Source organism: Populus trichocarpa, chromosome 11 (assembly GCF_000002775.5).
Source record: "Populus trichocarpa isolate Nisqually-1 chromosome 11, P.trichocarpa_v4.1, whole genome shotgun sequence".
Classification (NCBI taxonomy): Eukaryota; Viridiplantae; Streptophyta; class Magnoliopsida; order Malpighiales; family Salicaceae; genus Populus; species Populus trichocarpa.
In genome coordinates this window covers 4,716,663-4,741,594 of record NC_037295.2, presented here as the reverse complement: position 1 = coordinate 4,741,594, position 24,932 = coordinate 4,716,663, and the positions used below count along the sequence as shown (strand labels likewise).

The window sequence follows — 24,932 nt, the reverse complement described above, 5'->3', positions numbered from 1 at the left end:
TATTAAATTAATTTTTTTAATTTTTTAATATATTAATATTAAAAATAAAATTTTAAAAATAAATGATAAGAGATTTATAAAAGAGATAGACCAGCTCGAGTGGACAAGCATCTCCCCGTATCCTCAAATTCTCCCAAACCTCTCACTCTAGATAAGATGGCCCCGCCCCCATCAGCCCTCCTTGACAGCATTACCTCTTCCAACCATCTTCAACCACAATAAAATCTCCCCTCACAAAAATACTTTAAAACTAAAAAAAAAAAAATCTCCCTCCATTATTTCTACAAAAAGTTCCCATGTTCCTACTTAACTCTCAAGCACGTGCCTGCCGTTGATCATATCTTGTAACTCTGATCCGTGATCCCGTTGATTCTCGAATGCGCCAATCAAACGGTAGCACATTGTAATATTGTGCTCCCCGAATCACAGGATAAAAGAGTAACTTGAAAAGCAGAGCAAGAGGAAATTAACCGCTCTTCCAGAGCCAGAAAAACAAACGGTTTTACGAGCTCACTCTAGCTACCAATATCACATTTTCCTCTCTCTCAAGGTCCAGCAATGGAATCGCGCGTCTTGTCTCGTGCCACCACCGTCGCTCACGTGCGTAGGCCACTGCGAGAGAGCAACGGCAACGCTAGCTGCAGCTTCTTGTCAATCAAACCGATCGGAGCAGTCAGTGAGGGCGGGAATCTGATATGGGGAACGCAACTTCGGCCGTCTCTTCTTCTAGAAGCATCTTATCCGGTTACCGCAAGGAAGGAGATTCTCTGGCCGGTTATGGCAGCGGCTTCGTCTCCTGCAGAAGGAAGTGATTCCTCCGGGTGAGGTCCGTTTCCTCCATTCCGACTCGGTCGACGCGCTCCGTGTCGAACTCTGAGTCGGTCTTGTTCGTGTTTTTGACTCGGTGTTTTTGCAGGGATGGGAAGGTGGCTCCGGTTGGGTTTTTCGACAAATATCCAGCTCTTGTTACCGGTTTTTTCTTCTTCATGTGGTATGTACGTAGAATCCCGTGACTTCAACTAACAAGGGTCAAACTTCCGGTCTCCCTAGTTGTGATACTTATCTTATTGAATGATTACGGTTATGGTTATTTGCAGGTACTTTTTGAACGTGATATTTAACATACTTAACAAGAAGATTTACAATTACTTCCCCTATCCATAGTAAGTACTAGTATTTGTTTAGTTGCTAATTGATAGTGAGTTAGTTAGACGTGTCTGTATGTGTTTTAATGGAATATTGTTTGGTGGTGATGTCTTATGTAGTTTTGTGTCGGTGATTCATTTGTTTGTTGGGGTGGTATACTGTTTGGTGAGCTGGGCTGTGGGCCTTCCTAAGCGCGCTGTAAGTTAAACCTCGTTTGATTAATGCCTATTTCCTGTTCTAACATGGGATGGTTTCCTGGTTTGGTTATTTAAGGGAAGCATGGCATGTCCTTGGAATGAGAAGAATTCTTTGTATTATTGTATATGGTCTTGAGGAAGAAGTGACTTGATTATGTGAAGTGAAAGTTCATTTTGTTTGCGCTAACTATTTTCATTGAAACTTTTTATTATAAATCTTTTTGGAGGGTAGTGGGGTTGTGATATAATGCATGATGTTAAGGATATAGACATTGTAAATCCATTTTGTGCTCAGTAATTAAGTTTTGTAGGAATCGTGAGTTCCTGTCTTAATCTTATTGGTTATGTGTCATATAGTATTGGGAAGAGGATTATTGAAGTTGAAGGGCACTGATAATGCATTACTTGATTGCTGTGTGTTGCGCGCAGCCTATGGACTCAAATCTCCTGAAGCTGTTGATACCTGTTGCTGTCTGTCATGCATTAGGTCATGTGACCAGTAATGTCTCATTTGCAGCGGTTGCTGTCTCCTTTACTCACACAATAAAAGGTGACATCAAGAAGGCACTATATTTTCCAATTTTTTGGGAAGAAATTCCTTTCTTATTTAACGTTGTTTTATGAGGACATTCTAACCTCTCAGGAGTGGATTCCTTATCTATAGTCGATTGTGTTTGGTTGCAGCACTTGAGCCCTTCTTCAATGCTGCTGCTTCTCAGTTCATATTGGGACAGCAAATACCCATAACTCTATGGCTATCGCTCGCGCCTGTCGTTCTTGGTAAGCTCTCTCTTTTATATCTGCAATGCTATCCCATCTTATTGAAATCATTTTACGTTCCATTTGGGATGCAAAATCATATCCACTCATCATTAGCTTCATCCTCCTATCAATTTGAATTGTCTGCATAACTCGAAACTCTATGTTGATCATTAAAATGCTGATAAGGTACCACAAATCTTGCATGACATTCCTTTGTAAATTAAATGCAGGTGTGTCCGTGGCATCATTGACCGAGCTCTCATTTAATTGGACTGGCTTTATTAGTGCTATGATTTCCAACATCTCCTTCACTTACAGGAGTATCTACTCAAAGAAAGCTATGGTAATTCGGTGAAGTTCTTGTTTGTTCTATATGACCACCTGCTTGATGCTTATCGATAAGCACTTCTTCTTTTCTGTGCAGACTGATATGGACAGCACTAATATTTATGCTTACATTTCCATCATTGCGCTCATTGTCTGCATTCCACCTGCCATTATTGTGAGTATGATAGCATTGGTGCCCCTAGAATTTCTATCGAAAAGACCAGATTAAAAATCCCAAACATTCAGTTCCATAAAACCTCTCCTTATTTGTGTCACGTTTGTTGCAGCTCGAGGGACCCCAACTGATCAAGCATGGCTTTAGTGATGGAATTGCTAAAGTGGGTCTAACCAAATTCATCTCAGACCTCTTTTGGGTTGGAATGTTTTATCACCTCTACAATCAGGTATGAGTTTTCTTCTGACAATTTTTGCATATACAATTTAATTAGGCATATTATACAATATATGCCTTCGGAGCATTGGTGTTTAAATGTCTTTTTGCGTAACAGCTGCACAATTTTCCAAAAAGAGTTTTGTAGTGATTTGAATGCTTGCATTAGATTTCCATCATGAGTGTTGAAACATTCAGAGATGGTACTCGTATAACTAATGATTGGGATATGTAAATAAATATTTCGGAATAGCTAATATCAGTTCCGGGATCTATGCATTCAAATCATTTCAGAAACTGTTTTGGACATTTGTATAACCATTAAGCACGAAGCATTTTAACTCCAATGCCTTTGGATTAGATCAAAGACATGCATGGTAGAAGGACCCTACGAATTAAGTAAATTGTGTGGTCTTCTTTTGCATTTACTCATAGATTTCAATTCAGCCGCTTGCCATTTCTATTCCCACCCTTATCCAGGAAAGCCAACATTTCTCTGGAAAGGTTATCACAAATTCACAATACTGCTTTTCAGGATTGTAAAACAATTTTTTACTCTTGAATTTTCAGTTGGCTACCAACACCTTGGAAAGGGTTGCACCTCTTACACATGCAGTGGGCAATGTGCTGAAACGTGTGTTTGTGATTGGCTTTTCCATCGTAATCTTTGGTAATGAGATGTCCACAACTTGATCTGTTCATATTTTTCCTTAGCTATTACTACTACTATTATTGTTCTTTATTGTGGATGCTAAATCAAAATAATACCTAACAATTCCCTTCTTGCAGGTAACAAAATTTCAACACAAACTGGTATCGGAACTGCCGTTGCAATTGCCGGAGTGGCAACCTACTCTTACATCAAGGCCAAGTTGGAGGAGGAGAAACGAGTGAGTTCCATTCTAGAATACTTCAACCAACAAAAGTATGCTTGGTTTATTTTTGCATTTGGGTTACAAGCTGCAGTATATATGCTGAGCAGTTCGTTACATTTTGGGTATTTTAACTAACGAGTGATTCCATTTCTGAAATCCTTAGAACATGGGCACTGCGGAAACTACAAGGAAACTGATCTTTTCTTAAGAGAAATATCTACTTTTTGTTAAGGATTTTTTTTCTTGGTGATCGTGTGGAAGCCGGTAGTAAAGTCTCTAAAATGAATTGCTCTAACTTTTCCTGCAAATTTGGTTTCTTTTGCAGCAAGGGAAAGCAGCATGAGAAGGAAAGAGGCATTGGCCATGGGCGAGGTAACCTTGTTTGTAAAGTAAAATCCCACTGTTCCGATGATAAAAATGACAAAATGAGCTAGTATCTTGTTGTCATTATGGAGTTATTTTTTCTTTCATCAATCTTGTTTGATTCAGAGTACAGACTATATATTGCTAATTTGCAATCAGCTTATGTTCAATAGAAATAATGCATCAGTACTTGCTCTGTCTCTCACAACGAGCTTGTATGATTAGAGGCTGCAGAGGGAATATAATTGGCAGTTCTCTGTATCCAGAAGATAACTTAGGCTAAATTCATCGAACACGGACAAAGATAAAAAAATCAAAAGTTAAATTGATCATCTAAAGAACTTTACATGTCACCAAAAAGAATACAAACATCACATGTTACCAAAGAAAACAATAAAGGTATCGCATTTGCTTCTCTCGAAAGAAGAAAAAGCAATACATTAATTGTCATGATCAAGTGGGAATATAAATATCAACGTGATAAACGTTGAGTATATCAACGTTGAACTTCAAGTCTCTGTATCTCTCCGCCTCAGACAGTACTTAATTCCCTCCGTGTGTCGCGGATAAAGCCAGGAGATTCGGCGTCAATAGATATCACCCTGTGGTTGAAAAAAGCCCTGTCCAACCTTGATATCTCTGCCTCAAAGTTTTGCTTCCAAACTTGCGTTATTGCAGGATGCATTTTTGCTTCAGGCAGCTTGTCGGATAAAGAAACTTGCTTCGCGAGAAAGAGAGAAAGCAGTTGTATTGTATCATCTATCGTGAAGTTGCAGTAGCAGTAGGACGTAGTGGAGAGGAGTGAGTGGGCTGTGTTTATATAGTGATCGATTTCCGTATAAATTAAGTTTTTTTTTTCTTTTTAAAAAATGGAAATCACGGCAACGGCAATGGACAGTTTGTAGAGTGCCTTCATTATAAAAAGGAGCCTGGGAGGTCAATGCCTTCGCCCCTCTGAGAATGACACGTGGCGACATGAATTTTAAATGAGAGTGACCCGTCGTCCATTCTGCCAATCTGCTCCCCCCCCCTCTTTTATGGCTATTAACTTTTTTTTTTAATTTATTCATGAAAACATGTAAAAACATTTAAATAATACTTAAAAATAATTTAAAAATTTAAATTTTTTATAAAACACCGTTCGCCGAAACCAAAAGGATATATTGGTCTATTGCTAAACGCGTGTAATTCACTTCTCGTGTATTTTATGTTAGGGATTCATCTGGGAAGACGGTAAGATTTTCATAGCGGCAGCTTATTCCTATTGAAATTTGGAATCCTATCGATCTTGTTTGGAAAAAAGTGTGGTCATGTTCTTAGATATTTCTCTTTGGCAAAATCTACTTGGACAGCTGGATAACAAATCTCAAATTTTGGCTAAAATTCTTATTTCCTCCAAAATCTTATCATTGCATTTCTTACATATATTTTAATTTTTATATAATTAAATAAAAATAGATTTTTGAAAAATACCCGGTCAAATATTTATATTTACAACTATGTTTTGCTCCTTACAAGTAAGATCGGCTTTCTTTGCGGTTTTTTATTAATATTAATCACTCTTTTTCTTTATTAAAGGTAAATATTACTTTTCCATTCTCAATTAAAAAAAAAAAACTTATGACACTAAAAAAATATTAATAACAACCATGATAAGTATAATTTAACTAGTCAGGTTCTAAATTTATTTTTTAGAAATCATCAGTTCAAGTCTCATAAATTTTAGGACCACTAAAAACTTATATGGTCATTAATTTTATAATTTATAAGATTAATTATATTATGCATGAGCTGATCTGGATGTTTATATTAATAATAATAATAAAAAAAAACATTAATAACGAAACACTTGCATCTCGGACATCATAAATTGACCTGCAGGGAAGATAGCTAGTTTTTAATTCTGTACGAACAATAAAAGTGAGATCTAGGCCCATGAGATCCAGCTCCAATGAGTCCAGCCCAAGGCATAGAAAAGGGCCCACCATAAGCACAAACTAAGAATCTGAATATGATTGACTCACCGAAAGATCCCATAGGCTCGGCTGAAATCCAAAGAACTCTATTCGGCGAGGAAGCAAGAACACAGCCATGGCTAAGGTCCCATGATGCCATCCCTCCTAACAAAGAAACGTTTTTTTTTTTTTTTTTGTTATGAAGAATAAGAATAAAGGAAGGAACCCCGAGGTCTAAACAGATAAAAAAAAGAAAGTGCTGCCACTTGACCAGCATGTGTAAAACAACTTCAAGACAAAAAGGAAACTTGAATGAATGAATAAAAATTTGCTCAACACAGAAGAGTGTGTTCGTGTTACAAAAAATCAAAATCCAATCCTGACCACATCACTAAAAAACAATATCCAATTATTATTATTATTGTTATTATTATTATTATTAGATAATGGAAATCCGAGTTAGAGTCAAGAAGGACTATTTTGTTTTTGTTGTTCTCTCGTTGTTGATTCCTTTCTCCCTTTTCCTGTTTTCTTTTTGTTTTTGTTTTTGTTTTTATTTCTATTTTCTCTTATTAATATTATTCGTTCGTTCGCTCGCTCGCTCAATTCTTTTATTTTCTGCTCACGCGGCGTTTATCATTTTTATTTTAATTCTTACGAAGATAATAAAAGGCAGGTAGGAATGATAATAATTTCTCCTCGCGGCCTTGACTCTCACGATACGAGAGAGAGGGGAAAAAAGTAAAACCGATCAGTTCTCTCTCTTTCTCTTTTGTAAACCCTAATTTTTTCGATCTCGATTTGGGATGGAGGAGGCGAATTCGGAAGGAGAAAATCACAGCAAATCGAAGAGTAATGCTATGAATTCTAATGAAGGTCAAAGCAAGCCTAAACGACAGATGAAGACTCCTTTCCAACTCCAAACCCTCGAGAACGCTTATGCCAGTCCGTGCACTTCCTCTCTCTCTCTCTCTCTATGTTTTATTTGTTTTTCTTTTCAATCGTTCTGCTTGCTTTTGTGCTTGTTGATCTCTTCTGATTTCATTTTTCTCGATTTTTTGTGCTTATGATTCCGTTCATTCATGAATTCGTGTTAATTGGTGTGCTATTGAATGTAGAGGCTTACTTGTTGTGTTATTGAGATCTTGTGACTTTTTGGTGATTTTGTTCTTATAGCTAGCTAATTTTTTTGTGTTAGCTTAGTTGTTTCTTCGGATTTTTTAAATTTTTCCATGTGTAATTTTTGTCTCTTCGCTTGTTTTGTTGATTTTATGGGTTTTGGCTGATTTTGATTCCTTTATTATTATTATTATTATTATTATTATTATTATTATTTTGTGCATTATGTGTGTGCATAAGTATGTGTTTTTTGTGTTATGTAGTTAAGTGTTTTTTTTTCCCTTGCTGTATTATTTGGCTTATTTTTGGTGTTTCATTGTTGGTTTGATCAGCGGACACATATCCGTCCGATGAGATGCGGGCTGAGTTGTCGGAGAAATTAGGACTATCTGATAGGCAGTTGCAGATGTGGTTTTGCCACAGGAGATTGAAAGACAGAAAGGAGAATCTGGTAAAGCACCGGAAAGCAGCTCCATTGCCCGGGTCTCCTTTGGAGGATATGAGGATAGTGAGGGCTGACAGTGGGAGTGATTATGGGTCCGGGTCCGTTTCGGGTTCTAGTCCGCTTTCTGAGTCAAGAAAGGTGGTTTTGGATGATGGCCATAAGGTGAGAAGACACTACGAGTCATCACCCCGATCAGTTACGGAGCTTAGAGCTATTGCTTGTGTGGAGGCACAACTTGGAGAGCCATTGAGGGAGGATGGACCAATTCTCGGAATGGAGTTTGATCCTTTGCCACCTGATGCGTTTGGGGAACCCATAGGTGCTTAACTGATTTTAAAACTGCTGTACTTCTGATTGCTTGATACTGTAGTAATGGCTGTTTTTGAAATGAGGTGGGATGAACGTAGGCATTGTGTGATCTGAGTTCAGTTTTGAGCAAAATAAAAAAAATGCTTTGTCGTCATGGATGCTATTTTATTCCATGCCTTTTGGTGCTAATTTTTACTGTTTTTACGTTTGCTTGTTTGTTATTTGAAATGAACAACTGAACTTCACTTGTACTCTAATTACAACTAAAAATTGTGCTTGTTAGGATATTTGAAATGAAACTTTATGAATTAGGATAGTGTTTCTGGTTCTAATTGTTTGTTCACTGATATTTGGGGTAAAGAAACAAAACTTTTCTCTATGTTCTGTTAAACATTGACCTGTGAACTTTTTATTCTTTTGATGTTGGGATCACATTTGCTAAATATATTTATGTACACTTATGCAGCTGCAATTACAGAACAACCAAAGCGAATGGGGTATTCTTATGAGGACAAAGTATATGAGCGACGTGATGCTAAATCAAGCAAAGTAGTTTCTCAAATTCATCATATCTTTCTTTTATTTTTGTTGTGCACGTTACATGTACAATGTTGGTTGAGATTTTTTTGTATTTCCTGGCTACTATAGAACTGCAACATGGTTTGTGATGCGTTGGTGTGCTGTCACATCCAAAAGTTATTGGTCATTAAACTAGGGATTTTTCATTTCCCCCCCTGTTCCAATTTCTTGGTATCTTGGTCTTTTCTTTTTTAACTTTGGTTAGCCTATATTACCATCTCTTAGGTCAGATGAGGTTCTGTGTTCTCTTATTGCTAGGACTGCTATTATATCTAAATCCATTGCAAGATAATAGCAACCTGCAATTAGCAATTGACAACTAAAAAAGAAGAAACCATCCTTCTTGAAAAGCACAAAACGATAATAGGTGACAGCCTGAAGGTAGTGGAAGTCTGCTTTTAATTATTGTCAAGCTAATGGAATTGACCTTGTCGCATATCTATCAAGTTCTTATTGCTTGTTCTCTCCATCGCTTGGGGATTTCTCCACTTCTGCACTGGATTCCATAAATAACCGATATTTTCATGATATTAGTACCATAGATTGATATGATGTGTGCCTTCCTGAGTAAATGTTGGATTTCTAAAGTGTAGATTATGTATTTCACATAGTTCATATTGGTTGAACTCCTAAGTAGCAATTCAATCTTATACCTCTGCAAAGGCTCCTAATAAGTATCACTTTCTCCAGGATCCGGCCAGTATTCGATCTGATACATATGGACCGCATATCCAATCTCCTTATCATGATTCGCCAGTTGACACTTTGAGGGGAAGAGCTTCACCATTTGGTGTAGGCCAAATACCACGTGCTCGCCTTTTGTCTCAACAAGACAAGAGGGGGCATGTGTTTTCATCAACTCAAAGGGATGGTGACTATCTCTTGCAACAAGACACCTTTACAAAAAATAGAACAAGTGCTCAATCTATTAGTCATCCTATTATGGGACCAGAAAATCCAAATGTCTTTTCTGATGCACAAACCTTCCACAATGACACTGAGCTGCAGTTGGAAAGGAAACACAAGGTATTATGAAGTCATCAAAAACTTTGCTCTCTCTCTCTCTCTCTGTGCGTGCGCGTGTCATTTAATCAAGGATTGGTAATGATATATGTGGTTGCCTTTTGTAGATCGATGAACCTAGAACTGCAAGAGAAGTTGAAGCTTATGAGATTCGGACACGCAAAGAGCTTGAGAAACAAGATATTTTAAGGCGGAAGGTACTATGTTAACATGCATCGGATGCCATCATGTATTTTTTTCATCTGATTCTGATGTTTGAACTTGCAATCTCAGAATGAAGAACGGATGAAGAAAGAGATGGAAAGGCTTGACCGTGAGAGACGAAAAGAAGAAGAGAGATTAATGCGTGAAAAGCAAAGAGAGGAGGAGAGATCACTTCGGGAGCAAAAACGTGAACTTGAGCGAAGAGAAAAGTTTATGCAGAAAGAGTATTTAAGAGTGAGTTTCGAGTCCCCTATTCTGAGCTTTTAGCCAGTTTTTTTAATGTTTAGATAGCTGTATTCCAACTATCTCTTCGGTTTCCTTGTTTATTTTCAAGACTGAGAAAATAAGGCAAAAAGAAGAGCTTCGTAGAGAGAAAGAGGCAGTGAAACGCAAAGCTGCCATGGAGAAAGCAACTGCACGCAAGATCGCTAAAGACTCTTTGGATCTAATTGAGGATGAACAGCTAGAACTCATGGAATTGATTGCTGCAAGCAAAGGCTTAGCCTCAATAGTTAACCTCAACTATGATACTTTGCAAAATCTCGATTCATGTAGAGGTAATCATATCTGATGACTAGACCACAATTTAAAAGAATAATTTGATTTTTTTCTGTTGAAATAGGAGGGTTAGAAGTTTGTTTTTAACATTTTAGTAGTTACAAAAGCAATATTCTGTGTTCCAGACTTGTTGATCACATTCCCATCTGAGGCCGTGCAATTAAAAAAATCATTTGGATTTCAACCTTGGTTAGATTCTGAAGAAAATATTGGGAATCTTCTGATGGTATGTCCTAAACTCGCTTTTATTTCCTTGGGCTCTGTTATGTATTATCAATCCAGGATTTTCTGATTAGCATGTGATTCACTAGCGTACATTCTAGTTCCACTAACAAAATTCTGATAACTCCCAGCAGGCTTATTTTTTGGTGCTCATTTGTGCCATTTCTTTTTAACTCATGAAAGTTATGCTATCTTCTACACTGTTTGTCTATGCTTGTTATGTTGCTTCAGAGAATTTTTTGATAATGTTAATAATTTCTTATCTGTATTTTGAGCCCCCCTAAATTTTTGTCTTTTTCAGGTCTGGAAGTTTTTTATTACTTTTGCTGATGTCCTTGGGCTATGGCCATTTACACTCGATGAGTTTGTTCAAGCTTTCCATGACTATGTGAGTTTCTAATGGAGTTTCATCATGGTCAATTTTGTTTTCTCTAACTCCGTTTTATGCATCATCCTTTTGCTCTTAGTTGATTTTTATGGCATTTTGATTTTAGGATTCAAGATTGCTTGGTGAATTACATGTTGCTCTTCTGAAATTAATAATTAAAGACATTGAAGATGTTGCTAGGACACCATCTAGTGGATTAGGGATAAATCAATATTATACAGCCAATCCTGAAGGCGGACATCCACAAATTGTTCAAGGGGTAAGATCTACTCCATGGAAGTGCTTACTGATATTCATTGGAGTGATATCCTTTCAATTGATGCTGAACCATTTTATATTTTTACTTAAATCTATTAGGCGCATACATGGGGCTTTGATATACGCAACTGGCAGCAACACTTAAATTCATTAACATGGCCCGAAATACTCCGGCAATTGGCATTGTCTGCAGGGTTTGGGCCACGGTTGAAGAAAAAGTGTGCAACATGGGCAGGTTTGGGTGATATTGATGAGGTTTGTCCTTGTCTTGATTTCTTCATTTTCTTCTATTTTCTTCCTGCATTAGGTCCTTTAATGTGCAATATATATGCCAATTAAAACTGGTTTAGAGAGAGCTGAATTCCTATACACCAACAGATGTTCAGAGCAGTAACAATTGGAATTACTTAATTGATATCATTGATTGAGACTTGGAAGATGGGGAGAAACAAGAAAAATAGTGAGGTAGCACATTTAATCAAAGGTTAAAGCTTTCATTGGAGCTGGTAAGAGAATGATGTACAGCTGAAGAGAGGAGGAATAATACAGTCAAGAAAATGGACAGTTGAAACTTCACTTGTAGTTCAGTAGTAGTTTTAGAATATGGTTATTTTCTGGGAATTTGTTAATTGTGATATATCTGCCTTTTTTCATAGTGAATTCATTATTTAGGACTATTTGGCATTATGATTCTTCAGGATTTTGTTGTGCCTTTATAACTAACTCATCAAATATGTGGCACTAGTCATCTTTGGTGTGCTTGTGAAAGTCCTAGGCTTGCAACAATAAAGTTTCTTGTTTGGGTCTTGAGAGCAGGCATCTATGCAAAAATGCTGAATGGTAGGATTGTTTTCAATTTTCCCTCCTAAGATAGGATACTTATTAAGGACCTTTATTAGTTTTTATGGCATACTAAGATGTTTCTAGGTGGGTTTAGCTTAATTATGCTTCAGCACTTGTTAAATTACATGCTTTGATATTAATTTATGTTCGATCTGGATGATAACTTCCACCACATTTTTTAAGTGCCTGTTATTAGCTCATGCAAATGTGTATAATAAGATGTTTGTGGACTGATTATTATTTTTATGCTTTGTCCTTTCATGTACTCACAGATGATTGTATTGTTAGTTGCAGGTTAAAGATTGTGAAGATATTGTTTCTATTATACGCAACGGATCAGCAGCTGAAAATGCATTTGTGTTAATGCGAGAAAAGGGTTTGTTGCTTCCTAGAAGATCCAGGCATCGGTTGACACCTGGAACTGTTAAGTTTGCAGCTTTTCATGTTCTTTCTCTTGAAGGTAGCAAAGGATTAACAGTGCTAGAACTTGCAGACAGGATTCAGGTGAGTTTTGTTTGTTAAAATTAATTTTTCCTCACTGTCATTGTCCTCATTTGTCCCCTTTGCTTACAGAAATCTGGACTTCGAGACCTGACAACAAGCAAGACGCCAGAGGCATCTATTTCTGTTGCTTTGACAAGGGATCAAAAGCTTTTTGAAAGAATTGCTCCTTCAACATATTGTGTACGGGCAGCTTTCAGAAAGGATCCTGCTGATGCTGAGGCGATACTTGCAGAAGCCAGAAAGAAAATTAGAATATTTGAAAATGGATTTTTAGGTGGAGAAGATGCTGATGATGTTGAAAGAGATGAGGACTCTGAAGGAGATGCTGATGAGGATCCTGAAGTTGATGATTTAGCCACTCCAATAAGTTCTAACAAAAGCACTGTCCATTCTAGCAAAGTAAATGCTTTATCTGGGAGTGGAAGTGGTAAAGTCAGTAATGACGCTTCATTAACTGTACAAAATAAGTGTGAGAAAGGTCTTTCATCTTTCTCTTTGAATGGCCCAAAGGATGCAGTGGCTCCTAGTATCATTGAGCAGTGTGTTACTCATAAAGATGAGGGGACTAATAATGCAGATGAAGAAAATATTGAAATTGATGAAAACAACTCAGGTGAATCATGGATTCAGGGACTCACTGAAGGGGAATATTCTCATCTCAGTGTCGAAGAACGTCTTAGTGCCCTTGTTGTGTTAGTTGGTATTTCGAACGAAGGGAATTCCATCCGTGCTGTTCTTGAGGTAAATGTTCTAATTCTGTTTTGTCAAATGTTAAATCACTTTCATGCCAGGAAGCTGCTAGTTTTTCCCTTGTAATTAATATAAAGTTTTACAGGATCGTTTGGAAGCTGCAAATGTTCTTAAAAAGCAAATGTGGGCTGAGGCACAATTAGATAGAAGTCGGTTGAAAGAAGAGTTCATCAGTAAATTAGATTTTCCATCTTTTACTGGGGGAAAAGTTGAAACACAAGTCACTAGTTCTGCTGTGGAGGGCAGCCAAAGCCCCTTGGTTCTTGTTGATGGCAAAAATAAGGAAGCATCTCCAAGTAATGCTGAGGATCAGAAACCATTGCCAGAAGATGCAGAGAATCATGGAAGCTGTGCTCTTTCTGAGAAAGCTTTGGTTATTCAAGATCTTTCCTTGAATCCAGATAACATTTCAGCTCAGCAGCATGGATATGCTTCAAAAAGGTCCCGTTCACAATTGAAAGCTTATATTGCCCACCTAGCAGAAGAGATGTGTATTTACAGGTCCTTGCCCCTTGGCCAAGATCGCAGACGTAATAGGTACTGGCAGTTTGTGGCATCTGCTTCTAGAAATGATCCTTGTTCTGGTAGGATCTTCGTAGAATTACATGATGGAAATTGGAGGGTTATTGATTCGGAAGAGGTAATTTATCTCTTTGTGATTTATGCATTTTATATTTTGATTGCAAGCTCTGCTGTAATAATCTCTAAGAATTTGTGATAAAAGTTTTTTAATTTTTACTTGGACTCTTAAAGCCAGAGTTAAAATGGGATTCTTAAGATGAATACCGCCAGTTATCCCCCAATGACCATGGATATATTAGTCGCAGACATAATCTGAATAATTGTATTTGTATTGATGCAACCTATTGGGGAGAAGGGGGGGATATGATGATGTTGTCCTTTGGTTTCATGTAGCTTTGACATGCAATTGTTAGAGAATCTTGGAGAGAATTTGTGCTTTTCCTTCTTTCTTCAGGAAATATCTAAGAACACGAATATATGATATCTCTTCTGGTGGAAGCACATGTTTTCTCTTTTCATCCTCTACCTTTCTGCTGTCTTTTTCCTTGGAGGTTGTCCTAGCATTAAAAACAAGAATTTTTCTCTTTTAGGACTTCTCCTCTTCCACTTGCTAGAATTGGAAATAATCTCTTTACTGATGGATGCTAGTCTCTCTTTATCTCTCATGATTGATCACATGAGGATGTGAACCTCCTTGGATCATATGATGAGTTTTTGTTCTTTGGTTGATGCCTTGCAGCATTCACTGATACCATATTCAACTCTATTTCTGTTCAGGCTTTTGATACACTTTTATCATCTTTGGATACACGTGGGGTTAGGGAATCTCATTTGTGTATAATGTTGCAAAAGATTGAATTATCTTTCAAAGAAAATGTTCGAAGGAACTTGGGATCTGCAAACATTGTGTGCCAAAGTGGAACCACAGATGAAAAAGAAACAGCTGAAACAGACACTGCTGATTGCCCAGCAGACGACAGCCCTAGCAGTATGGTTTGTGTTTCCAGCTCAGATACTTTGGATGCTTTTTCTTTGTTTAGTATTGAGCTTGGCAGAAATTCAGCAGAGAAGAAGGGTGCTCTGAAAAGGTACCAGGATTTTCAGAACTGGATGTGGAAAGAGTGCTTTAATTCCTCAACGTTATGTGCCGTGAAATATGGAAAGAAAAGATGTGAGCAATTATTGGACACTTGTGACCTGTGTCTTGACACTTATCTCTCTGAAGACCCCCACTGTCTTTCTTGCCACCAAACATTTAAATTTGAAAACAAGAAATTTGATTTTGCTGAACATGAGATTCAATGCAAAAAGAAAAGGAAGATTGATCCTGGAAATGCATGTACTTGTGATTCTTCTTTACCTCCAGGAACCAGATTGCTGACGGCACTTTTAAGTTGCATTGAGGTTGGAAATTTTCATATGACAGTGTAATTAAATCTTTTTACAAATGAAAGGAAAATATTTTCTTAGTCTGGGTCCCAAGTGTTGATGATTATTAATCATGCTGACTGATATTATTCACTTTTGAGTTTGCAGGTATCTGTTCCGCAAGAAGCTCTTGAGTCATTTTGGATGGGAATCCCCAGGAAGGACTGGGGTATGAAGTTGGCAATGCCATCATCAACTGAGGAACTCCTGCAGGTTCTCAACTTATTACACATCACAAAAAATTAACATGCATATTTTTTGTGTTTTTCCTGTTCAATATCTGGCATAAATATGTAATGCCTAGTTAGTTTCTTTCCCTAAATAGTGATGCTCTGTGATTTTCTTTGTTACATCTATTACGGTTACTTGTATTCTGTTAATGATGGGGCAGGGAAGTGGTTTTTTTTTTTTGTTCAGAGGAAACATACTGTTGTCGTGGCACTTATTTATTTTTTTAAAAAAAACATTTCATGGGTATGCTCGATGGAAGGATGATGTATATTAATTTTATCCTGCTGTTGCCCTGTTATACATATATATGAGCGCTAGATAGAAGAATGATGTGTATTAATTTATCCTGCTGTTGCCCTGTTATGGTCTTGCTGCAGTGCAGTCCTGAGGCTGGAAAAGACTATGGATTTCGATATGCCCACGTGGATTAACAATTTGCTTGCCCATGTGGATAAACAATTTGCTTAGCTAATGTGCTTTTAAATGGACAAATGTGCGTGTGGATTTGCAGCAAGACATTACAGTAACAAGAATATTACATACCTGGTGGGATGTTTTTGCTTATTTTAGAGTTCATTTTGCAGATATTGACCGTGTTTGAGAGTGCCATAAAAAGAGAGAGATTGTCATCGAATTTTGAGATGACTAAAGAATTATTGGGCTCCTCTGCATTGTCAGGGAGTGCAGCACATGATTCTGCTAGTCTGGGATTGGTTCCTGTACTTCCATGGATGCCAAAAACCACTGCAGCTGTGGCCCTGAGGCTTTTTGAGCTAGATGCATCTATTATTTATGTAAAGAATGAGAAACCCAAGCCCTCTGCAGACAAACCAGTCAAACTATATATGGTCAGTTAATTCTCCCCAGCTTTTTTTGTTCACTTTCTGTTTCATTTACTGCCATTGCTAAGATCTGCCTACATGGGCTTTTTTTATTTTTCTGAGATGAGGGGAGGTGGGTTGACATCCCTCATTCCTTTTCCCACTTTTAAATTGAGCAGAAAGTTCTGCAAAATTCCTAAATGAGTTGGAATCTTTGAGTGTTTTAAAGGAAGTTACGATCCCACAAGTTTTAACAGCTTTTAGAATGATCATCACCTATACCCTTAGTTAGGGGAAGAGTGTGGATGCAAACCCATGCTTGATAAGGCGCCTTTTATGGGCAAGTTGGGGCCACACACTGAGTTAAAAGATCATCACCAGTGGCATTTTGGAAAATTATAGCTGATCCCTGATATGAAATATTCTTTGAATGTGATTATATATGCCTGGTTTTTCTCATATGCAGAAGCTTTCTTCAAGATATTCTCCCTTTAAGAATGAAGATGTTGAATTAAAAGATACAAAGCAAGAAGAGCACATTAAAGAAGATATTGTTGATCTACGTGGTAAGCAGAGCAGTTATAAACGTGGACGAGGGAGGCGCGATCAAGGACTTGCAACAAAGTGGCAGAGAAGAATGCCTGGTTTAAAATCTGATACAGGCAGGAAGAGTTCTTCCAGGGGAACTCAGAATTTGAATCAAGGACCAAGGCAGCAGGGGAAAAAAACAAATTTGCAAGCAACTAGTCGGGGTCGACGTACAGTAAGGAAGAGGAGAGTGGAAAAGATGCAACCCAAGGAGCCCTTGCTTGGTCGGATGACTGACAAGGTTGCCTCCACGAGCTACCTATCGAAAAAATCAGCTGTCCACAACAACTATGTTAAATCATTTGGAAACATTGGTGATGAAGATTGGAGTGTTAAAAAGGGCAGGATGAATGGTGATGATAATAGCAACATTATGGAAGAAGCAGAATCTGATGATAATGTTGAAGAGGTATATGGGCAAGGAAATTGGGAACCAGGTTTCAGTGGCATTTCCAATGGTTGGAATAGAAATCCAATGGAGGTGAGTGATGATGATGCAAATGTTTCTAACGGCATTGAAGCTATGGGAGATGATGATTCAGAGGGGGACATGGAAATGAGTGATGGATCAGACAGGGCTGCCAATCGGGTGCAGAGTGATGAAGGTATGGACTCTGCGGATTCAGACGAGTACAGTGACTGAAGCATATTGCTAATGCGCTTGATATAGTCATATATTTGAGCTGCCTTTAAAATTTTGAATCACGCAGCTTGACTGGCAGCCAGCTAAATTAATGTATAATAGGGGGAAGTAAGAAAGAGAATTGCCCCTTACTCTTATTTTAGCGGGCAATACATAGCAGAAAGAGGAGGTAGAAAGTAATTAGACAGATTCGCGTTGTAATTCATCATTGTTAGTGAGGGCATTGGATTGTATTTGTAAGCGTGTCCTGGAAAATGAGGCTTTTCCCCTTTTTTTTTGTTCTATTTTATATGAAGTTTTGTCTGACACAGATTTGTCAATATAGCAAATTAACGTTATTTTCCCTTTTCCTGAGAATTTCTTTCTAAGCGAAGGAAACAAGAAACGCCGACGAGAAGCTTATCAGCGCAAGCTCGGGGCTGGGGATTTTCACATCCTTCCATGAAGCATGACAGGGAGACCCAGCGGCTCCCCAGGCTGCCTCTGTTTCCAATCGAAGGCGAACGTAAAATACTTGAAATGCGAGACTAAAGATGAAGAGCCAATAGCCCAAGAGCAACAAAATATGGGGGAAAAGAGCAGGTGTGGTATCATCTCTCCGTCTTTGCTAGCCACACACCCAGAGAGCACAAGAACGAAACTATACTATTGCATTCCAGTGCTGTTTATGACAAGCATCTTCTTATGACTTAGTTTAGTAGTTATCATTAGTACACTATATAATCCAATAGGGCACAGGCTGAAACCGCTGCTTTTTATTCATCCTGACAATGAATGCTCTATTGATTCAGCCATACAGACACAAGACAGAGGCAGAAACTCACAACCATCTCAAAAAATATTCACATGTACTATCGGCCGGATCTAAGAATTTAATAGTTTCTTGATTCCTGACTTCTGCTCAGCAGATAGCCTTGTTGGGAATTTGATGTCGAACTTGATTCTCAAGTTGCCCCTCTTTGATGGGTCCTTCGGTATTGGCATACCTTCCTTGGCGACTACTTCCTCATAGTTCGGATGAATCACGTTGTTGACGGGGATGGTGAGGGTCCTCCCATCCAAGGTCGTGAGATGAACGGTACAGCCTGTTAGAGCTTCCACAAGAGGTATCTTCTTCGTCACAACCAAATCGTTGCCTTCCCTTGTGAATGTGCTGTGTGGTTTCTCATCGATTACGAAGACAAGATCTGCAGGGATAACATTTGGCTGCTCATTACCTTTCTCCGGGAAGGTTATTTTTGTTCCCTTTTTCCAACCAGGCTTGATATCAATAGTCAAGATTTCCTCCACTGGCAGTGTTTTCCTGTATCACAAAACCAGCAGTTAATATATGCGAGAGAAAGGATCATGCTGAAGAAACGTTGGCTAGGGGTGCACGGCAAGTTAAATCCCATCAAGTTCAAAGCATCCCAAAGACAGGAAGGAACACACCATCGCCAGAATTAAGATATAAAGTCTGATACAAATCAAAGCATGCAATTGCTGTCTTGTTCATACAAACAATATCATGTCTATTAATATAGGGATACAAGATTGATAAGGTACCACTTACCCACTAACATCAACAATCTCCCTTGAAATCTTCATCTTTTTAGTGGTCCCCTTGTAGAGCTCCTCCAGGCTACAAGGCAAAGTATTCTCTATTGGAGGAGCCTTCCGAGGAGCTGGATTGGTTGGACGTGCCTCGCCAAAAGAACTAAAAATATCATCCCCAAACATTCCACCAAATGACCTTGAACCACCCCTCATACCACCACCACCTCCCATTCCTCCAAATGGACTCGAGAAGCCGAAAAATTCAGCAAAAATGTCATCAGCATTTCTCGGATTGAATCTGAATGTTGTCGGCCCATCTCCTGTTGAGAAGAAGGTTGCTCCTCCTGGACCACCAGCTTCTGGTGGTGGAACCTGACCTTTAAGCCCTTCTTCTCCATATTGATCATAAATTGCTCTCTTTTGAGGATCACTTAGAACCTGTAAAATAATCAGCATACAAAACATGAGTTCCTATTTAGTTCTGCATGATCTAAAAAGAGACCAAATATGAGAGGCAATAAATTGTCTATACACCATGAAAACAGAGAAGATTTTGATGGGGAAATCCTAAAAAGGCCAGCAATTATGGGAAAAAAAGCAAAACCCAGATCCTAAAATGTGATTTCAGCGTGAAAGGTGTGACCAATTGCCGCCAGCCCAGATAAGTAGCTGCCCCTCTAGAACAGAGCTATCACTCCGTATGCAGAGAGCATTAAAAACATATAGCAATAAAGAACTATTATGTATAGAATAGAGATACTAGGTAGAGTGATCATGATACCAACCTCGTAAGCTTCAGAGATCTGTTTGAATTTGGCCTCAGCTTCTTTCTTGTTATTCGGGTTCTTATCAGGATGCCATTTCATAGCTAGCTTTCTATAAGCCTTCTTCAAGTCTTCATCTTTAGCATTCTTGTCAACCTTCAATGTGTTGTAGTAATCCACTCCCATTACTATAATGAGATTTCTACTCTTCTTCAACTAATTTCCTGCTAAAACTTGAGAGTACAAAAACTGGTTATACGCTGCGGTGCTGGGGTTGTAGTGTTTTATTGCTGCTCGTTGGGAATGTGGTGTTGGTTTTGATGGGCAAGAGGGGGGGATAAAATGAGAAAGAGAAGGATGTGTCTCGAACATCTTGAGGGCCAGGAAGAAAGATGTGGAATTTTCCAGAAAGATTGGTGTCACTGTGAGGAAAATTTATCTTCTTTTTTCTCTTTAGTAGTGTTTTTCGAATGATTATTTTTTACCTTTTGTTTTACTCTAAACTGGCCTACCTCCCTTGAATTTTAGGTCATATTAGTCTGTGATTCGCTAGGGGTTATACTTTTTTTTTCAAAAAAATATTGGGTATGTTGACTGTTATAATGTTTTTTTTTATAATAAAATTCAAAAATAAATTGAAAGCATGTTAGTATTTAATTAAATAAATTAATAATTATTTATGTAAATAAAAAAATCATTAATAATAACCAAGAAAAAAACTGAAAAAATCAAGAGATGAATGTAAATTAAGATATTCAATCAAATAAAATAAGATTTTAACCCGATTGTGTTTACTTAACTTATTTATTTAAATCAATAAAAGATAAATTTCACCCTAAAAAACTCATGATTTAAAAGATAAATACAAATAAAACTGATTGAATAAACACATGCCATAAAAAATCTTACACAAGGCTGAACACATCATTAATATTATTTAAAGATAATTTTTTTTATTTTAAAAAAATAAAATTTATTTGTATAAAAAAATTATAAATGAATTAGAATAATATCCTGAAAAATCAAACAGAAACAAAACAACTAAAAAAAACTTATATTAAAAAAAAGCATGCAAAACATGTGACCTAGGTAATGAGACTGAGATAAACAAAAAAAAAAAACTTGAAGATAATCAGAAAATCAATATTAAAAAAAAAACAATGCATAACAATAAGATCATATGAAGCCGAATCTCTAACAAATTAAATGTTGAAAGATGAAACCATGAAAAAATCAATTACACAAAAAGATTTTAAAAAATGAGAGTGAAAAAATAATAATTAGAGGGATAAAAAATCCTCAATTGGAGGGTTAAATTGAATTGAAAAATATCTTTAATAAAATGAAAAACAAATCAAAATAATAAGGGTTAAATTGAAAGAAAAAACACAATAATTACAACAACAACAACAAATTTGATTAAAAGATGAAATTGAAAGCCAAAAAAACATTAACAAAAGTGCCGAGAAAAAAATAAATAATAAAAAAATAAGGACTGAAATGAAAAATAAAACATATGAGTAATTGCAATTGAAGGACTAAATTGAAAAAAAAACTTATATAAAAGGAATAAGAACAAAATATAAAATTAAAGAATAATGATTGAAAAAAATATATGAGAAATTGTAATAGAATGACTAAATTGAAAAGAAAAAAAACTTTTATAAATGGAAAAAGAATGAAATAATAAATTAAGAGAATGAGGATTGAAATTGAAAATTAGAAAATAAAGAGGACAATGACATATATTACTTGTTACAAGAGAGAAAAGAAGGGGGGAAAAAATCAAACAACCATAGACGACAATATGATAACCGTGAGCCGTCACACGCCACTCTACATGGAAGATGACATGATGACACATCTAGAGAGACGACACAAGGCCAGTTTTGGCCATCGGGTGACATCACACGCGCCGTCTAAACGGTGCACTCGCTGACGTGTGTTGAACGGTGTCAACAACTTTTTCATAATTAAAAATATTATTTTAATGATAAATTAATAGTTTACCCTCATGAAAACCAACAATTAACAACAAAACTAGAGCCAAAAAACTCTAATACTCCTGACCCAATACATTAAATTTCTTGGATCCAATGATACATTTGTAATTTTCTTGTATATAAAAAACTAAAAATATCTATATACCTCTACCTGAAACAATTAAATTTTTTTAGTCGTAAATGTATTTTTATTATTTTATTGTTTATAAAAATACTATACATAAAAAAATATCCTCACACAAATTAATAATAACGAGTGACCCGTGTGAAAATATCAAGATCCCCTTGAATCAAAGGTATTTAATTTAATTTTTTTTTTTTTTTGCCAAGGCCATAGATGTTGGCCTATATTGTAGTGAATAATGTACTGAGTCTATGACTGTAGTGAATCCTTGTGTAGTTTCTGTACTTTCAATTTTCACTTTCATCTCTTTTATACTTTGATTTATTTTTAATTTAGTCCTTTTATTTGAATTTCATCCATTTTAACAAAAAAAAAAAACATAAATTCTCTGTTTTTTATTTTCTTTTACCCGCTGAATAATAATTTTGTTTACCCTTATTGCAGGGTTTTGATCTTCTAAATATTTTCAAACAGTTCAAGATCATTTAACAAAGTTTGCAAAGAGAATTCAACAAACTCACATGCATGAGATTTAACTTCCTTCCATAAAGCACAAATATGGTATGGTTAGGCCGAAAAGAGATATTAATCACTATTTGAGGCGCATATCTTTGCACAAAGAATGATAGTGACAGGATTTATTAAGCAACAGATGCAGGAATCAGGAGATCTGGAGGGGAGAGAAGGAAACGAGAAAGAGAGAGCGAGAAAAAGAAAAGCAAAAACAGAAAAACAAAAATAAATTTTATGTTTTTTTTCCCTTCTAAATAGTTGAAAAACTAACCTAAGGAACCAATTTCAGGGGTGTTTAGCGTTCTTGGGCAGCACTTTTTTTTAATTTTTTTTTTAAATTATTATTTTTTGATGTGTTGATATCAAAAATAAATTTTAAAAAATAAAATAAAAAATATTATTTTAATACTCCAAACAAAAAACAATTTGAAAAATAACTTCTACTACTGTCCTAAACACCCCCTTCAAATGCTTCAAAAGTATAAGAAAACTTAAATTCAAAATTCATTTAAAAATAAAATTGATTGGCATGGAAAATTCATTGTATCCCTAAACACATATTACTATTCACCGCAATAATATAATTAATGTTTTTTGCTTCTAATGAAAAATCAATAACCTTGCTATTAGGGGTAATATTGTAGTCTTTTTCATATGAGTCATTAGACATTAAAAGATTGATAGGTGACAATTCGGTCTTGAAATATAGAGTGTAAAGATTATATCATTACTAAAAGAAATTTTTTTAAAAAGTTAATCAAGGACAATTCAATATTTTTATCTTTTATCTGCACAATATAAAAACTATATTATCATTACAAGAAAAATTTGTTAGAAGGCTAATAGGGGATAACTTGGTATTTTTATATTTTAAAAGCATGATGTAAAAACTATATTATCCTTAAAAGAAAATTTTCTTAAGCTTGCATCCAAGGGTTTTTTTTTTTTTTGTATTTTCAAACTGGTTTTTTAGTTATTAAGAAGTTTACTGGGGGCGATTTGATCTTTTGACAAATATAAATATCATTTTAAAAAGAGTTGTTGGTGCGCGCGCCAACAAGTAAGTGAGACGTTCATGCTCTTTGTATGGTGCTTATGGCATCGTCCCACTTCTAGACGTTGCCTTCCGAGGAGGAATTAGAAGCGCCTCTCCATAATCTTTTCATTGGTGATACGTGTGTACACAACAGAGCAATGGTTAATGTTCGATAGACTTTGTTTTTCTCCTCTCTCTTTTCTAATTCTTCTCTTTGCCAAAATGTTAATGGTCCTTTCATTTGTTTTTTGTATCCATTCTGGTCCTTATTATTTTAATTGCTATTTTTTTTATTGTTTTTTTCTTAGATTTTTCCCCTCATCAATTGATTTCATTTAATTTTTAAATTAGATTTGGTCATCATTCTTTCGATTGTTGTTTGTTTTTTTCTTTTTCTATTTGAATTTTATTTTCAATTTCATTCTTTAATATTTGATTTCAATTTAAATTTATATCAAATTTAATCCTCTTTTTATTGTTACTTCTTTTTTTTGTATTTTTTTTATTGCATTTTTTTCTCAATTTCATCCCTCAATATTTTATTGATATATAATATTTGCTGCATTATTTTTTAGGATTTTTATTTTACAGGGTTGCTCTTGATCTCATGATCAGGATCATAGATTTTGAAAATTAATACAAGTTGATTTTGATTTTTTTTTTTCAGATTATTTCTTCTAGTTATACATGAAGTACCAGCTTTCTGGGAGACCAAGATGGACTTTTTTAGAGGTAAAAACAAGATATTTTTGCTTGTCTTGGTCAATTTGTTGATATTATTTAGGAAAAATAAATGAAGTTTTAATACCCCTCACATTATGAACAATAACACTACTAAAAAAAAACCATCTCCTCACATTATGAACAATAACAACACTACTAAAAAAACATCTCCTCACATTATGAACAATAGCAATGCTACTAAAAGAACCAAGTCTCTTTTGCCTGGTAAATTATCACATATGTAGGCTTTGACCAAATTAATTCCTTTGTGTGGATTTACAGTTCTTCAATGTGACCTTTCTGGTGAACATCTTCCGTTTGCTCATGGGTTGTTCAGTTCACATTTTGGCGAAGAGTCTCCCTCAAGAGTTTACATCTCTCAAACCTTCCCCTGGTTTAAAAGATTCTATGCAATGGTAAAGGAGTCCTACCATGAGGTTTGTACTCACCCTACATGCTTTCTTAATTTTGTACAGTTTTTATTTTTATTTTTTTGCCTTGTTTTCTCTATGATGAATCTAATCATCAGTCATTTTTTTTAAACATGCCGTGCTGTTTAAGGTTTTTCGTTGGTCAAAATTATTTTTCAATGATAAGTAAGAGAGTTGATCAAATTGAATTCGACAGTAACCATTCAGTCATTAAATACTGAATCATGGATGTAAATCATGTAATGCAAACACTTTACTGCTCAACATAATTTGATGATATGATCCGTCTATTTTTTTTGTGTTTCTTTCATTGAGCTTGAGCAGAATATGGCAACTGTAAGTTTTAAAGAA

At 36.1% G+C, this 24,932-nt stretch overlaps 3 protein-coding genes across 7 annotated transcripts; 2 read left to right on the top strand and 1 right to left on the bottom strand.

The window, feature by feature from the left end:
• Window positions 1-282: 282 nt before the first annotated feature.
• On the top strand, window positions 283-4,261 carry LOC18103067 (triose phosphate/phosphate translocator TPT, chloroplastic). Of its 2 annotated transcripts, none has more exons than XM_006377349.3 (12): window positions 283-821; window positions 917-991; window positions 1,098-1,163; window positions 1,266-1,344; window positions 1,773-1,893; window positions 2,028-2,123; window positions 2,336-2,448; window positions 2,530-2,607; window positions 2,720-2,836; window positions 3,394-3,493; window positions 3,613-3,713; window positions 4,024-4,261. In XM_006377349.3, exons 1-12 carry the CDS (start codon window positions 559-561, stop codon window positions 4,039-4,041), a joined length of 1,227 nt encoding a protein of 408 aa, XP_006377411.1. In that variant the 5' UTR covers window positions 283-558; the 3' UTR covers window positions 4,042-4,261. The 2 variants fall into 2 exon arrangements, with proteins under 2 accessions (XP_006377411.1, XP_024467254.1); XM_024611486.2 differs by having other exon boundaries at window positions 688-826.
• A 2,006-nt stretch (window positions 4,262-6,267) lies between these two features.
• LOC18103066 (homeobox-DDT domain protein RLT1) lies at window positions 6,268-17,789 on the top strand. 4 transcript variants are annotated; one of them, XR_002976789.2, is made up of 18 exons: window positions 6,268-6,961; window positions 7,468-7,899; window positions 8,356-8,438; window positions 9,159-9,494; window positions 9,599-9,688; window positions 9,765-9,929; window positions 10,030-10,252; window positions 10,379-10,479; window positions 10,777-10,863; window positions 10,970-11,122; window positions 11,221-11,376; window positions 12,253-12,468; window positions 12,538-13,209; window positions 13,304-13,858; window positions 14,518-15,144; window positions 15,277-15,381; window positions 15,777-15,892; window positions 15,984-16,128. XR_002976789.2 is itself a non-coding variant. In XM_024581221.2 (18 exons), the coding sequence occupies exons 1-18, from the start codon at window positions 6,823-6,825 to the stop codon at window positions 17,449-17,451; spliced, it is 5,169 nt and encodes a 1,722-aa protein (XP_024436989.2). In that variant the 5' UTR covers window positions 6,278-6,822; the 3' UTR covers window positions 17,452-17,789. The 4 variants fall into 4 exon arrangements, 3 of the variants coding, with proteins under 3 accessions (XP_024436991.2, XP_024436989.2, XP_024436990.2); XM_024581221.2 differs by lacking the exon at window positions 15,777-15,892 and adding an exon at window positions 16,687-17,789 and having other exon boundaries at window positions 6,278-6,961; window positions 15,984-16,247; XM_024581222.2 differs by lacking the exon at window positions 15,777-15,892 and adding an exon at window positions 16,687-17,789 and having other exon boundaries at window positions 6,279-6,961; window positions 12,259-12,468; window positions 15,984-16,247.
• A 326-nt stretch (window positions 17,790-18,115) lies between these two features.
• Window positions 18,116-20,167, bottom strand: LOC18103065 (uncharacterized). Its single transcript, XM_052445268.1, has 3 exons — window positions 19,773-20,167; window positions 19,004-19,425; window positions 18,116-18,754 (listed from the first exon to the last, which is right to left on the bottom strand). The coding sequence occupies exons 1-3, from the start codon at window positions 19,935-19,937 to the stop codon at window positions 18,316-18,318; spliced, it is 1,026 nt and encodes a 341-aa protein (XP_052301228.1). The 5' UTR covers window positions 19,938-20,167; the 3' UTR covers window positions 18,116-18,315.
• Window positions 20,168-24,932: the final 4,765 nt, after the last annotated feature.

Excerpts from the sequence above, each read along its gene's own strand:
- LOC18103066 (XM_024581221.2), top strand. The coding sequence starts at position 6,823 with ATGGAGGAGGCGAATTCGGAAGGAGAAAATCACAGCAAATCGAAGAGT. Across the intron at positions 10,253-10,378 it reads AAATCTCGATTCATGTAGAG|ACTTGTTGATCACATTCCCA; the intron begins GTAATCATATCT and ends TCTGTGTTCCAG. Across the intron at positions 11,123-11,220 it reads ATCCACAAATTGTTCAAGGG|GCGCATACATGGGGCTTTGA; the intron begins GTAAGATCTACT and ends TAAATCTATTAG.
- LOC18103067 (XM_006377349.3), top strand. The coding sequence starts at position 559 with ATGGAATCGCGCGTCTTGTCTCGTGCCACCACCGTCGCTCACGTGCGT. Across the intron at positions 822-916 it reads GAAGGAAGTGATTCCTCCGG|GGATGGGAAGGTGGCTCCGG; the intron begins GTGAGGTCCGTT and ends GTGTTTTTGCAG. Across the intron at positions 2,124-2,335 it reads GCTCGCGCCTGTCGTTCTTG|GTGTGTCCGTGGCATCATTG; the intron begins GTAAGCTCTCTC and ends AATTAAATGCAG.
- LOC18103065 (XM_052445268.1), bottom strand. The coding sequence starts at position 19,937 with ATGGGAGTGGATTACTACAACACATTGAAGGTTGACAAGAATGCTAAA. Across the intron at positions 19,426-19,772 it reads AGATCTCTGAAGCTTACGAG|GTTCTAAGTGATCCTCAAAA; the intron begins GTTGGTATCATG and ends ATTATTTTACAG. Across the intron at positions 18,755-19,003 it reads GAGATTGTTGATGTTAGTGG|GAAAACACTGCCAGTGGAGG; the intron begins GTAAGTGGTACC and ends TTTGTGATACAG.